The sequence below is a fragment of the Rhinopithecus roxellana genome, chromosome 12 (genome assembly GCF_007565055.1).
Source record: "Rhinopithecus roxellana isolate Shanxi Qingling chromosome 12, ASM756505v1, whole genome shotgun sequence".
NCBI lineage: Eukaryota > Metazoa > Chordata > Mammalia > Primates > Cercopithecidae > Rhinopithecus > Rhinopithecus roxellana.
In genome coordinates, this window is record NC_044560.1 from 103,596,910 (window position 1) to 103,610,925 (window position 14,016).

Consider the following 14,016-nt stretch of genomic DNA (forward strand, 5'->3'; position numbering starts at 1 on the left):
AGCTGCTGATCAGTTTCAGGTGTTTTCTATCTGTTAGGAGCCTGCCCGTTTCCTAGCGCCAGCTGTGGCCAATTACTTTAGAGCCACAGTTAACAACCACCTGACCATCACCTGATGGTGGCCCACCACTCCTGGTGTGTGTAACACGGAGCCTTCTGCCCTGCTCATACGTGAATACCTATCTACTGTAACAAATGTACCATACCTAGGAACACTTTATAAAAACCGATTATTGGGACCCACCTTATAAAAATAGATTATTGAGACCCACCTGCTAAAAACGAATCTCCAGGTATGATACCAAGAAATTTGAAATGAAAGCTTATCCTGTGATTGTGAGCCTGTATTTGATCCGTGGATCAAGCAAATTAAATGTGTACTAACTAATCAGGTAAATTAATGCATTTAATAATGCATCAATTAGCATACCTAATTACCTAATTAGTTAGCACACAGTTAATTTGCTTGATCCGCTATGATCAAATATAGCATTTTTTTTTTTGCTAGTATAACCAGCAATCAAACATCCTCACAGGTATCTCTCTGCATACATAAACAATTATTTTCTGAGAATAATCAAGTGGTTTGTTTGCTTTTTAAAAAATATCTAGGCTGGGCACAGTGGCTCACCCCTGTAATCCCAGCACTTTGGGAGGCCGAGGCGGGTGGATCATGAGGTCAGGAGTTCGAGACCAACCTGACCAACATGGTAAAACCCCGTCTCTACTTAAAATACAAAAATTAGCCGGGCATGGTGGCGTGTGCCTGTAATCCCAGCTACTCAGGAGGCTGAGGCACGAGAATCACTTCAACCCAGGAGGCGGAGGTTGCAGTGAGCCGAGATCATGCCATTGCACTCCACCCTGGACGAGAGCAAGACTTGGTCTCAAAAAAAAAAAAAATTTAGTGATGAAGAAACTATGGAGTAATTGCAACTCAAGGACGACCCACCTCATCACCATCAGGGAATTCTAGGGGAGACTGGCAGTTACCCAGAGATCCCAGAAGGAGTCAACTGGGAGTTAAGAGTCCTAATAACCCTAGAAAAAAACTTTCAAAGAGGTCTCCTCATTCATCCATAATCACAGAGGTCTTGCCCAAAAGGGCCCCCCCTTGAATATACAGCTCTGAAATTGGCTAACACGTTCTGCTGTCTCATTCGATTTTAAAGTTCACATTTGTGAAGGGCTCTATTGTACAACACGGTGACTACAGTTAATAACAGTGAATTTCACTGAGAGTAGGTTTGAAACTGAGAGTAGGTTTGAAGTGTTATCATCACAAAATGAGTGTATTAGCATCACTCTTAGCTCATTTAGCCATTAAACAATGTATACACATTTCAAAACATATTGTATACCATAAATACATACAATTCTTACTTGTTAATTTTTTAAATAATAAAAGTTCTCATTTGGTAGTTCACGTTATTGGTCCCATAAATTACGACTTTCAGGCATCTGCAAAGGCAGCATGTTTTGGTTTAAATGTTGTATTTCTAAATTTTATACATATAAAATAAATGCGTAAGTGTATTACATATGCAAAAACCAATACATAAATTTTATATATATAAAGTCAATGCACTGGGGGTCACAGGGATGAACGAATTTCAGTGCCTGCAGTCTCATGTTTAAAATCAAAATGGTACAAGGTAACCACCAAAGAAATTGTAAGCCAATGTTTCTCAGACTCAAACCCTTGGAGATACTCCCAGAATCCCCTGTAAAGAAATGTATACTGTACTCAAAGTTGAGAACCACACAGGGACCATATTGCTTTTCTCTCCCACCCAGCACAGGCCCAGTACTCAGCAGAAACTGGGGCACCACGGTTCTGCCCACCACTGGGTCACTCCTGAGAAGTCTGCACCAGACCTTCCTGCACCTTTCCACTGAGTAATGGGGTATCTTTTTTATTTCTTTATTTATTTTTTGGAGCCAGGGTCTCACTCTGTTGCCCAGGCTGGAGTGGCGCGATCCAGGCTCACTGCAGCCCTGTACTCCTTGGGCTCAAGTGATCCTCCCACCTCAGATACCCGAGTAGTTGGGACTACAGGCACGAGCCACCAAGCCTGGATAATCTTTTTTTTAATGTTTTGTAGAGATGGGGGTCTCCCGATGTTGCCCAGGCTGGTCTCGAACTCCTGGGCTCAAGAGATCCTCCCGCCTGCGCCTCCCACGGTGTGAGCCACCTTTGATCTTATTGCTATGATTTTTTAATTTATAAAAACTAATATTCTGGGTCTCAAGAAAGCGTCTTGAAACCATCAAAGGGACCCAGGCGGCGCATCATCACCTGTGCGGCCGACCCCACTCACAGCACAGACTACAAGTGAGGCTTAGAGATGGGAAGTGCCCTAAGCGAGGTTAAACAGCTAGTCAGCAGCAGACACGGAACCAAAACCTAAGCCTGCTGTCCCAGCTTCGGTGCCCGTGCCCACAGCGGAAGCTGCCGCGGCTCATCCGTAAGAGCGCTGATTAGGGACAACGAAGACCTCGTCCCACCGTCCCAGTCCCATTTCCGCCCTCCCAGGTCCCCAACCTTCGAGTCCTCTCCAAGTCGCCTCGCCTCGCTCCACTCTGGACCTTCAAAAGCATTCCACATGCCTTTACCCCAACCCTACTGACTGTCCCGCAAAAAGATGCAAGTGGAAAAGGCCCCAGGAAGCGACTCACGCCTCCCCACTGCTCCCCGACACCCCCTAAGACGCTCTCAGTCGCCGAATCCCTATCCAGGCGCATGCGCCCCCGAGGTGGGCGAGCGACGGTGATGTCACGCACAGCGCCATCTCTGATCTCCGAGAGTCTGAGACAGCAGCTGCCAGTGCGTCATCAGAGCGCGCCGGAAGCGGTCCGAGAATGAAGAGTAAGCGGGGCCTCGAAGTTAGAGAGGGTTGGGGATGTTAAGGGTCGGGGTCCTGGTGCTGGTGGGTGAAATGGGTCCGGGCTGCCTGTCGCTGCGGAGTCCTAAAGAACCGCTACAGGAATGGGCACACCCTACATAAAAACTGAGGACTGGAGCACGGGTTAGCCTGGCTCGACCTCTGAGCTAGGGAGGATGTCAGGGCTGGAGGCAGGTTCTCCCGGTGGCTGCTCAGTGGTGTGCGATGCTAGAGGAGGGTTCCAGGCCTTGGCCCAGCTTGGCCAGTATCTCCCGGGGTGACCGCGGTCAAGACCCTGCTCCTTTCTGCGAGCTGGTTTCGCACTCTGATGCAACGCGCCGAGAGCTGCTGGGGAATGATATCACTAACCCAGAGCTTTGGGACTTAGGGGTAGAAGACATGTGCCAAGGAGGGGCGTGTAGTCACCGTTAAAACTGGGCCTTCGATCAGAATTTTGATTTTTCACCTCTGCCACTTTCTACCTATATGATCAAGTAGATTGTCTCAGCATGTCGGAGCTTCAATTTGCTCATGGGCACAAGTGTGATGGGAAAAAATATGTCTACCTTGTAATGAGGTTTCTGGCAAGTAATGAGTGTTCAGTAATTGTTAGATGTGTATTGTTGCAGAAAGACTTCCAAGTCTGTTACTAAGCACCTGTAACAGGTGAAGCAAAGTTATCAGGCCCCTAAAGTTGCTCTCTACAGTTTATAATCCCCAACTTCCACTTGAGGGAGAACTAGATGCTGTATATAAAACTTGCAACCGCATTGGTTTGCTTGATCAAACAAACATACCTGGCTGGGTGTGGTGGGACACGACTATAGTCCCAGCACTTTGGGAGGCTGAGGCAGGGAGCTCACTTGAGGTCAAGAGTTGAAGACCAGCTTGGGCAACAACATAGTGAGACCCCATCTCTACAAAAACTGGAAAGAAAAAAAAAAAGCCAGGTGTGGTGGCACACACCTGTAGTCCCAGCTACTCAGGAGACTGAGGTGGGAGGATCACTTGAAACCAGGAGGTCGAAGTTGCAGTGAGCTATGATTGTGCCACTGCACTCCAGCCTGGGCAACAGAGCAAGACCCAGTATCAAAACATACAAAAACAACAAAAAACTTGTAACCACCTTGCATCAGACATTCTCAGGGAAGTACAAGAAGGCTGGAATTAAATTTACAGAGTATAGTGTAAATTACATTTTCTAGCTATTTAGCTCATAAACCAGGCCTTAGCAGTCCCATTCTTATTCCATTCACACCTGTACTGTGTCCCCAGTGCCATGGTTTTCTTCTTTCAATAAATTAAGAAACAGAAATGTGGAATTTGTTTTAGAGGTTGAAACTTTATTGACCGATGTATATTTTGAGTTTAAAGGAAGAACTGTTGTATTTTATCAGTTCAGGACACCCTTGATTATATGATACATTATAATTTCATATTAAAATGTGAAGAGTCTTTTTAAACATCTTACAGTTAACAAAACCTATTTCTAACCATCTACATCCTAGACAGCTATATCATATAACTTTTAAATGAGTTACCTTGTTAGCAAGTGCTCAGGCTTCTAACTTGGGATATTTTAAACCAGTGCAACTCAAAATGTGATCCACTGACCTTAAGTAGCATCTGGGAATATGTTAAGACACTCAGGATCTAGGGTAGGAGACCAATAATCTGCATTTTAATAAGATCCCAGAGATTTTTCCACACGTTAAATTTTGAGAAGCACTCTTTTTAAACCACGAGCTTAAAACTTCTAGCATAGATGTGGCCAGAGGGTGGGATAAGAGGCATCCAAGAAAACTTTGCTCTTCATACCAACCTGATCTCCTATCTCTGAATATGAATAAGCATATGTTATAAGTGTAGTTCTTTTACTTTTTTTTTTTTTTTGAGACAGAGTCTCTGTCACCCAGGCTGGAGTTCAATGGCACGATCTCAGCTCATTGCAGCCTCCACCTCCCAGATTCCAGCGATTCCTTTGCCTCAGTCTCCCGTGTAGCTGGGAATACAGGTGTGAGCCACCACCTCCGGCTAATTTTTGTATTTTTAGTAGAGATGGGGTTTCACCACGTTGGCCAAGCTGGTCTCAAACTCCTGACCTTGGGTGATCCACCCGCCTTGGCCTCCCAAAGTGCTAGGACTACAGGTGTGAGCCATGCATCCAGCGGTGTAGTTATTTTCATAGTTAGAGAAGTCTTGGGTCTCACAGCCATACCCAACAAGAATTGATCATTTCTTGTTTTTAATCCCCTAGGTGTGATCTACCATGCATTGTCTCAGAAAGAGGCGAAAGACTCTGATGTCCAGGTCAGTTCTTGGCAGGAGGTCCAGGAGCAACAGAGGTGATGGCAAAGATGGCTCAGTAGATTCTGAGCCCCCAGCAATGGTTGAGATGGCCTTTCCCACATTGTACTCCTCATTTTTCTGGCAGACATCTAAGGCTGGATCAAAGTCTGTAGTTCTGCTGACCTATTCCCACTTGCCGGCCTCCTTTTCTGTTGTGCCAAAGTCAGGTTTGGTAAAATGAGGCTTTTCTTAACCTTTTATCATTCCCACTATGTTGGGGACACCAGGCTGTGCCCACGTGGTGAGCAGCATCGTTCAACCTTGTCACTGTGCCCTCTGCACTTCTGCAGAAGGGGTGCAATTACATATCATAAGTGAAATTTACAGATTATATCTGGATGCCTCGGCCTGCTTTGTCAGTTTCACAAAAGTTCCTCTTGTGGCTCATAGTGAGAGCATTACCTTGAAAGCAAGATTTTGAAAGACCAGTTATACCTTTATTTTGCTTCTCCGTGAAAGACGAGCCACTCAGGTATTTAAGAGAATCAGATCATTGTCCTATTATAGTCACAATGATGACAGTGAATTAATTTTTAGTTAGCATCTACAAGTGCAAAACTGAAGCAGACAGAGTTCCTACCATCATACTGTGAGCTCCCTCGAAGGCTATATGTACCCTATCTTCCCATCCCCATTGCTCTTCCACAGAGGGAGGGCTGGGTTACTAATGACAGATCAGCATCAGTCTGTCAGCCTCAGTCTTAGCATTTAGCACCTGGCTAGTGCAAAAAGCTCAGGAAACAGCCCAGCCAGGAGACAGGCCCTCAGGAGAGAGAACTGCCCAGGGCTGTGGCAGGCGCGAGGGCAGTGGCATCTGCCACCAAATGAGGAATCCATTATTGGAACTCCAACTTGAGAGGTAGTGAGCTTGGAGGTTTTTGTTTGTTTGTTTTTGAGAATTGCACACAATTATGACAGTCATTTTTTCAAAAGTCCTCTCTAAGAGCCTACGCTCATTCATGGTAAGTTGACGCCCGGCTCTCAGTGACGCCCTTTGGAGAGAGAGAGTCTGGGGCCTGAGATGCTCTTGACGGTACCTTCCTCCAAGTGATGGTCTGCGGGGCAGGAGCGGACCTCTTGGAGAGTAGCCACACCATGCCCACATTGCTGGAAACCCAGTTAAGGAGTATTGTCCTAAGGGCACAGTGTCAGGGTCCCTACCCCCTGAGGCTTGGCTGACCCTGGAGCCCTAGTTTTGCTGTTTTCTGTAGTGTTAGGATCACTTCCTCTATAGCTTAGTGCTACTCTGAGCTCAGTTTCATCTGGTCATGCCTGGTTGAATATCTTTGTTACACATTTCTTAAGCTTTCTCTTCTGCCAAGAATGACTGAAGTATTCTTCCAGATAGAAAGGTTTTGGTCCTCATCAGAATAACCTCAGAAAAGCAGGGCCAGAGCAGGAAGTGAGCGTTTGACATGCTGTTGGGTGTGATAAATGGTCATGAATTTATGTGGGAGTGTGACTTACATCTCGGCAACTGTGGGTAGCAGACGCATGGCAGATGAGCAGGGTGTGAGTCTCAGTGGGTAGAGGGATGGGCCCCATCTGCTCTCCCAGTAGCTGCGGGCGGGATGCCTGGGATCCTGGGCTGCCCAGACCAGAGCAGTGAGCACTGCACCCCCTTGTCCGCCTGCAGCCTCCAGGAGCACAGCGGGCCGAGGCCTTCGTAAGGGCCTTCCTGAAGCACAGCACACCCGGCATGAGCCCACAGGCGCGGGAGGACCAGCTGCAGCGCAAGGCCGTGGTCCTGGAGTACTTCACCCGCCACAAGCGCAAGGAGAAGAAGAAGAAAGCCAAAGGCCTCTCTGCCAGGCAAAGGAGGGAGCTGCGGCTCTTTTATATTAAACCAGAGCAGCAGAGGTAACCTGAGCTCCCCACTTCTTTCTGCCCACGGTGCTTACCCTTCTGGGTGTGTGGACTTGACTGAGTCACTGGGGAGGCAGCCTGGCTCCACCTAAGCTAAGGGCGCCTCTCTGTTGTCTGCCACAAGAGGGCAGCCTTCCTTTACCAATCTGGGCTGTGTTCAGCGAGGTGGGTAAGACAGGACTCATTGTCTGGCCTCTCTCCTCACCTTCCCGAGTAAGACCCGTCCAAGTACATCTGTTGCCCATGGCAACAGGCTGTTTGTCCCTCGGCTGTGTTAGACAGAAAAGAGGAACTGATATGTTTTTAGTGTGTATCACTTTGTAGCTTTTAATAGCGCCAGACAGTCACCCACTGGGGTTTCATTGCCAAAGCAAGATGTTGCCCACACGTTTCAGAAGTTTCCCAAAGGAATGCATCACTGTCCTGTCCTGTGGGAGGATGTCTTCCTCCAGACAACCCTCCATCCCTCCTTGGCGACGGGTCTGAGTGTGCGTGTCCTGGGACTCTCTGTAGGCTTTTGCTTGGAGATCAACAGCCAAATAGCCTCCCACACTCCAGAAGACGCTTAAAGTATGCCACGCTGTCCCCGGCCCCACTCAGGAGATCAGCTGGGCCTCAGGTGGAGAAGGGGCTGCTGCCTCCCAGGGTTTGCCTCCCGGGTGGAACCCAAGTTGGGTTTGAGCTTAAGGTCCTCATTTCTCTAACCTAAGGCTTCATGGTAACGGATTCCCCACAAGGCATCAAGACTGGAGATAATGGCCCAGAGGAAAGCTGTTGGGGTCCTCGCCCCTGCTCCCCTCTTCTTCTCCCCACCACTTGCTTGCCCACCTTCCAGACCAGCCTACTGCCTCACATGAGGACCTGCGTGACAACCAGCAACCCCTGCTTTATTGGGGGCTTACTAGGTTCAATCTCACGTAACAGAAAACCTCACAATAACAGTAGCTTCAACAAGACTCACGTTTATTTCTCTCATGAAAAGAAGTCCAGGTGGACACCACCCTGGGCTGGTGTGGTCCTACCAATGAGGAAACCAAGGTTAGAGAGGTGAAGGTTCTTCGTCTCTGTTACCAGCTCGGTTGCTCATCCTAGGATTTGCATGTAATTCCTAATGATCCCAGGCCGCAGTTGTTGGCATCAAGCCAAGCTCTGTGCTATTTGGACATTGTCAAACCAAGCTCATGTTGTCTAACTTTTTCCGTTTCTGACTTTGCCATAGATACAGTCTTTTCCTCCCTCTCCATGAACTCTGGAAACAGTACATCAGGGACCTGTGCAATGGACTAAAGCCAGACACGTAAGTTGCATTCCTGAAGCTTCGCTCTTTGGGGTGGATCTCAAGTCTCTGATCATTGTAAATGCAGCTTCAGGAGCCAGCGTCGGTATTGCCTGGCTGCAGTTGAAGACCTAGTTGCTTCTTTTGGAACTTTTCATCATGATGTAAATCAAGGGCTTCTGTTTACCTTGCAGGCAGCCACAGATGATTCAGGCCAAGCTGTTAAAGGCAGATCTTCACGGGGCTATTATTTCAGGTAATTTACCTAAAAGCGTGTAGCACATGGCCACCCAGAGGTCCACACTGTCACTCTGTGGAGACCCAGGGCGTGTGTTCTGTTGGACACGCTCCTTACCGTGTGGATTCCCTGAGATGCCCCCCGGTCACCATCATCCCCGCACTAAGGGTGGGAGATGCTTCTCACTGGCTGTCTTAGCTGGTCTGGCCATTTGCTGGACACACCCTAAGTGGTCTCTGTGTACCTTCTCCACACAGGGACCCCTGTTGGTACCCTAAAGGGCACAGTAGCTGTGGGCACTCACCATGGCCTGGAATCTTGAACACAGAATCCCTTTCATCCAACGCTATGGTTTCAAATGTCAGCTACACCTGACAGCCCCCAAGGTGACATCGCCAGCGTAGGCCTGTCCCCTGAACTCCAGGCTCAGGCATCCAGCTGCCCACTTGACACAGCCACCTGGATGTTCAGGGGCCATCTCAGACTTTACATAGCTAAAGCTACCCCCAGTTCTCCTCACAGCAACCCCTCCTGGTCTTTTCCATCTCAGTTAATTACTCAGTTATTTACGCTGGTTGTTTAGGCCAAAAACCGAAATAGCGTCTATGTTTCTTCTTTCCTAATCCCCTCCTCTAATCCTTCGGAACATCCTACTACCTAAATTCAGCCACTGTCATTCCCCAGATCACCTCAGACATAGCTCCTTCCCACACCAGGCAGCCAGAGTGCCAGTTATATAGAAATCAGAGCACGTTCCTTCCGTGCTTCAAGTCTTCCGGCAGCGTCCCATTGTATGGGAGTAAACCTGCCTCCTTGCCGAGGTCTAAGGCCTCCCCGCTCCCTGGGGCAGCAGGTCTCCCACACTGCCTTCCTCCTGCCCTGCCTCAGGGCTTCGCCTCTGCTCCTTAACCTCTGCCGGGGAGTTCTGTGTGTGCACAGAGCGACTTCTGATTGTTCAGCCCTGCTCCAATGCCACTCCCCCAAGGGTCTACCATTGCAAACCATGACCCTCCACACTCATTGCCCTGTCCCTACTCTTCATAGCACTCGTCGCTGTCAGAAAGTAGAATGGTGTGGTTCCCCATGCATCACCCTGCCTTGCTAGAACCTGGGCTCCGTGAGAGCGGGATCCGGGACTGCCTCTTTCCATGCTATGTCCCTGGCATCTCCCAAGGACGGTGCAGGCATACTGCAGCTGCTGGGTGACTCTGTCAGCTACACTGAGGCTCGGGTCAGGACGAGGGAGGGGCTGCTGCTTGTGATGGTGGCTCGTCTCGCAGTGCTGGCTGCTGGGCAGCTCTGCAGCAGGACTCACGTTCCAGCCAGCATCCTGGGCAGTGCATGGTGGTGTTTGTGCAGATCCTGCAAGGAAGTCCTGGCTGCATCAGAGCAGCCAGCCTGTGGGTCCTGATGGTGCTGGGCACGTGTGTGACCTTTGACTCCAGAATCCTGCCCAAGACCCCTGTGGCCACAGACCCTCCGAAGGACACCTCATAGGAACGGTCCAGAGACTGCAAAGCCCCAGGGGAAGCCTGGGTTCTCGTTGGCTACATCGTGCCCAGCTGTTGAGCCCCCACCCCCTGGGTGCTCTCTTCCTTCATCTGCTAGCTCAGAGGGTGGGACCAGCACCCCCGACCCCTGAGGCCTGCTTGTCTATGGTTCCCCCAGCACCACAGAGGCCTAAGCCTGGAACTGTCCTTTTTCTTCACAGTGACAAAATCCAAATGCCCCTCTTATGTGGGTATTACAGGAATCCTTCTACAGGAAACAAAGCACATTTTCAAAATTATCACCAAAGAAGACCGCCTGAAAGGTATGTAGGAGTTTCCGAGGGCGTTGCTTGTGGGCTGTGGCTTCCAGCTACTGTGTTAGTCTTTTCCTCGAGGCTCCAAGAGTTTGGTTTGAGCGCAGATTGCAGATACTTACTGAACCTGCATTAAAGCCTGCAGAGACCATCCCCTGCTCCCGTGGCTCCCCCAAGAGGTGTGTGTCAGTGCAGCCAACAGCCCCGGCCAGAAATGGCCAAGGGGAAGAAAGATCTTGGCCGTGCCTCAGGGGACCTGGGTCTGTTTGGGCGCCAGGAGAGCGCCTCCACCTGCCCCAAGGCTGCTGCTCCCAGAGGAATGTAGTCAAACAGGCAGCAGGGTAGAAACAGGAGCGGCGCCTGTCCCTGAAGTTCTGAGCTGTGTCCTTGGTGATAACACTTGGGTTCCATCGGTGACCAGCATTGCTCTAGCAGATACTTTGGGTCTCCCAGGATTTCTACACCCAGCCTTGCCCACAAATCTGGAGATAACAAACCATAGTTAGAGGGTTTTGTTCCTTTAATTTTTTAATTTTTATTTATTTATTTGTTATTATTATTTTTTGAGACAATCTTGCTGTTTCACCCAGGCTGGAGTGCAGTGGCACAATCTCGACTCACTGCAGCCTCCGCTTCCGAATTCAAGAGATTCTCCTGTCTCGGCCTCCCGAGTAGCTGGGATTACAGGCACGCGCCACCACACCTGGCTAGTTTTTGTATTTTTAGTAGGGGCAGGGTTTCACCATGTTGGACAGGCTGGTCTCAAACTCCTGAACTCAAGTGATCCACCTGCCTCAGCCTCCTAAAGTGCTGGGATTATAGGCGTGAGCCACTGCGTCCAGCTTTCTTCCTTTAATTTTTGAGCTTGGTTTTTCTTGTTGCTTCCCTTATTTTCCTACATATCATTCTGCCTCACATTGTAAACCTCAGAAAGTGGTGTAAGAGTTTCCCCACAGAGCATAAGGCCAGGAGCCCATCTGAAATTTAATGTGGGAAAACCAGTTTCTCGCAGGTGTTCTGGGACTTTCTAGTTCTGGGAATTTGTTGTATAGCCTTTTACCCTGAAGATTAGGTGCCAGGTTACATTTAGCATGTGACTAGATTGACCTATGGCAGAATAACCACGTGTAACCCTAATGCCCCTCCCCTTGTGGGTTTCCCATTTCCTATTAGCTTATTTTTTTCATTCAATGTGTTCCGAATAATATTCTACCTAAAAGTAAAATATTAATAAATAAATAAATGAATATTTACTGCCAAGGTTTTTTCCTCATCTTTTTTCTCCCGCCTTTTTTTTTTTTTTTTCCAGTTATCCCCAAGCTAAATTGCGTGTTCACTGTGGAAATCGATGGCTTTATTTCCTACATTTATGGGAGCAAATTCCAGCTTCGGTCAAGTGAACGGTCTGCGAAGAAGTTCAAAGCAAAGGGAACGATTGACCTATGAATTCTTTGCCATCTAACACAGTTGTTTGTGACAGCTGAAAACTGGATACTCCTAAATGCCGACCTTTCAGTGAAGAGATGGTTAAGCCAATTCCATTTATAGACCACCTCCAGCCAGTGACGTTCCGAGTTGAGGATGCTCAACAATATGGGAAGGTCGCGGTGTACCGAGTGAAGAAGTCAGGGGACAGAGGAATTTCTCTTTCTAGGAGATCTTCATTTTGTGTGACTCCCATGGAGAGGAACAGACTGGCAGGAAGCACACCGGGGTTAACGCTGATTGACTTGAATAGTTTCACTCGATTTTAAAAAATACTTTTCCATGTTTTCTGAGTGCTCTATGGTGAATCAGCCGCCTCTGTGATAATACCGTACACATGTGGACATAACCAGGGATCAAATAAAGGAGGTATTGCTGCAGTCCAGCCAGGTTGAAAGGGAAGGGGGGCCCCAAAGGTCCATTGGATGGCAGGTGTCTACAGAGGTGCGTCTTTGGGTGGAACTCTTTGACCTACCTAAGGTTTACTTTGCTATTTCAGGAAGGTTGAAGAGGATTGAAGGGTGAGTTGCTAAGTGACTTAGGGCTTATTCACTTCAGGAATTGCAGCTGGGGTGGACCCCGGGAGCAGAGCACTGTGTGCAGCTGTGCCCATTACACGGTCGCCCCAGCGTAGTGAGACGGGACCTGCCACAGCATGCCCGCTTCCGAGCTGCCAGGCTGAGCCGTGGAGGACTGAAAGGAGGTCGCCTGGCATCACCTCCCAAGGTCAGACCTGCAAAAGCCACACCAGCAGCATTGATGCCCTTTGATCTCTTTGCCATTTTTGCTGCTGAAAGATTTGGCTTTTCGGTCTGACTGTGGCCCTCTGACGGTGTGTCTGTAAAGCCAGTGGGTCAGGCAGGCCCTTCCATGCAGGGCCAGAGGAAGAGCGGGCCCAGGGCTGCAGTGAGAGCAGACTAGGGGACCAGCCTACCAGATGGGTTGGAAACATGACTCAGAAGGACCAACTACCCCTTCCCTTTGAGGAGCAAGTATCTGCCGATCAACAAGGCAAGGCCAGGAGCCCTCCTGGCGAAAGGCAGGCCACAAATCTGTTCTCCCCCAGGAGAAGCAGCAGTGCCGGGGCGTTGCATTCCTGGTGCCTTCCACCCAGACCACACCAGAGAGAAACACTGCAGTGGAGAAGGGAAGTGGGAACGCTGACTGCTGTGTGCCAGGAGAGCAGAAAGGCCCAGGTCTCTGCCGCTGCCCCTCCCCAAGGCTCACAATGCACCCACAGTCTCACAAGGACCAACCCGGTGCCTCGGTCCTGCTTCCATTGGTGCAAGTGTCCACTGCTCACCAGGGCGTTCTGAGATGGCTCAAGTGCTCTCCCCCAAGCAGCACACAGTCACCGCTGCCAGTGATGCACACACACACACGGGCTAGGGACATGGGGCCCGGCCCAGCGACTGCCTTGTGGTGTGGCCGTCCTCGTCTACCACAGGAAGACAGAATTCAAGGGACCCCTTGCCCAAGGCCTCACTGACTCAAGGGCAATTGAGATTGGACCTAATAGTCGGGCTCCAGAACTGTGCTTTCAGCTACAGGGTGGCTGCAGGATGAGACAGATGCGGTTCTAAAGTGCAGGATGTGCTGCCTTTATTACCTGCTTTCCCTCTGAGCAAATCCCTGTCTTGAGTGGGAAGTGGCATCTGTTCCCCCAGCCATCTGAAAGTGCAGTGTTCATAACCGAATAGGTGCTGTAGCTTTCTAGCCATCCCGCTCTTACCCACCCCTCTGCAATGTAAAAGACATCCACTGTTGTGTAAATACACAGTTGCTTTCCAGAAAAGTTGTTGGTACTGCTTGCCATGTGAAATCTGTTTTTCATTTGGCGCAGACTCAAGTTTCTGTGTAAGTGGCTGTTTAATTTGTAGATATCACTCTCTCCCCCAAGGAGACGTGGTGAAGGTGCTCACCGGCCACAAAGCTGCTGCTGTGCCTGCCTGTTTCTAGAATACGCTCTTGCCCCCATGGTCCACCCAGGGGCCATGTCATCTCCCAAGTAGAGGAGAGAAAAGGGAGGGCCCAGCCTGGCAGGACATGGTTCCTGATGAGGAACAGCTGCAGAAAGCATGACCTGAAGCCCAGGGGCAGGGGCAGGGGCCAGG

The 14,016-nt window shown here is 49.4% G+C and overlaps 1 protein-coding gene across 2 annotated transcripts; it reads left to right on the forward strand.

Annotated features, from left to right (window-relative positions):
• The first annotated feature begins 2,814 nt into the window (after positions 1 to 2,814).
• Positions 2,815 to 13,697, forward strand: POP4 (POP4 homolog, ribonuclease P/MRP subunit). Of its 2 annotated transcripts, none has more exons than XM_010355791.2 (7): positions 2,815 to 2,868; positions 5,142 to 5,194; positions 6,870 to 7,093; positions 8,319 to 8,396; positions 8,570 to 8,631; positions 10,325 to 10,426; positions 11,727 to 13,697. In XM_010355791.2, exons 1-7 carry the CDS (start codon positions 2,862 to 2,864, stop codon positions 11,861 to 11,863), a joined length of 663 nt encoding a protein of 220 aa, XP_010354093.1. In that variant the 5' UTR covers positions 2,815 to 2,861; the 3' UTR covers positions 11,864 to 13,697. The 2 variants fall into 2 exon arrangements, with proteins under 2 accessions (XP_010354093.1, XP_030769012.1); XM_030913152.1 differs by having other exon boundaries at positions 2,842 to 2,868; positions 5,142 to 5,229.
• The last annotated feature ends 319 nt before the right edge of the window (positions 13,698 to 14,016 follow it).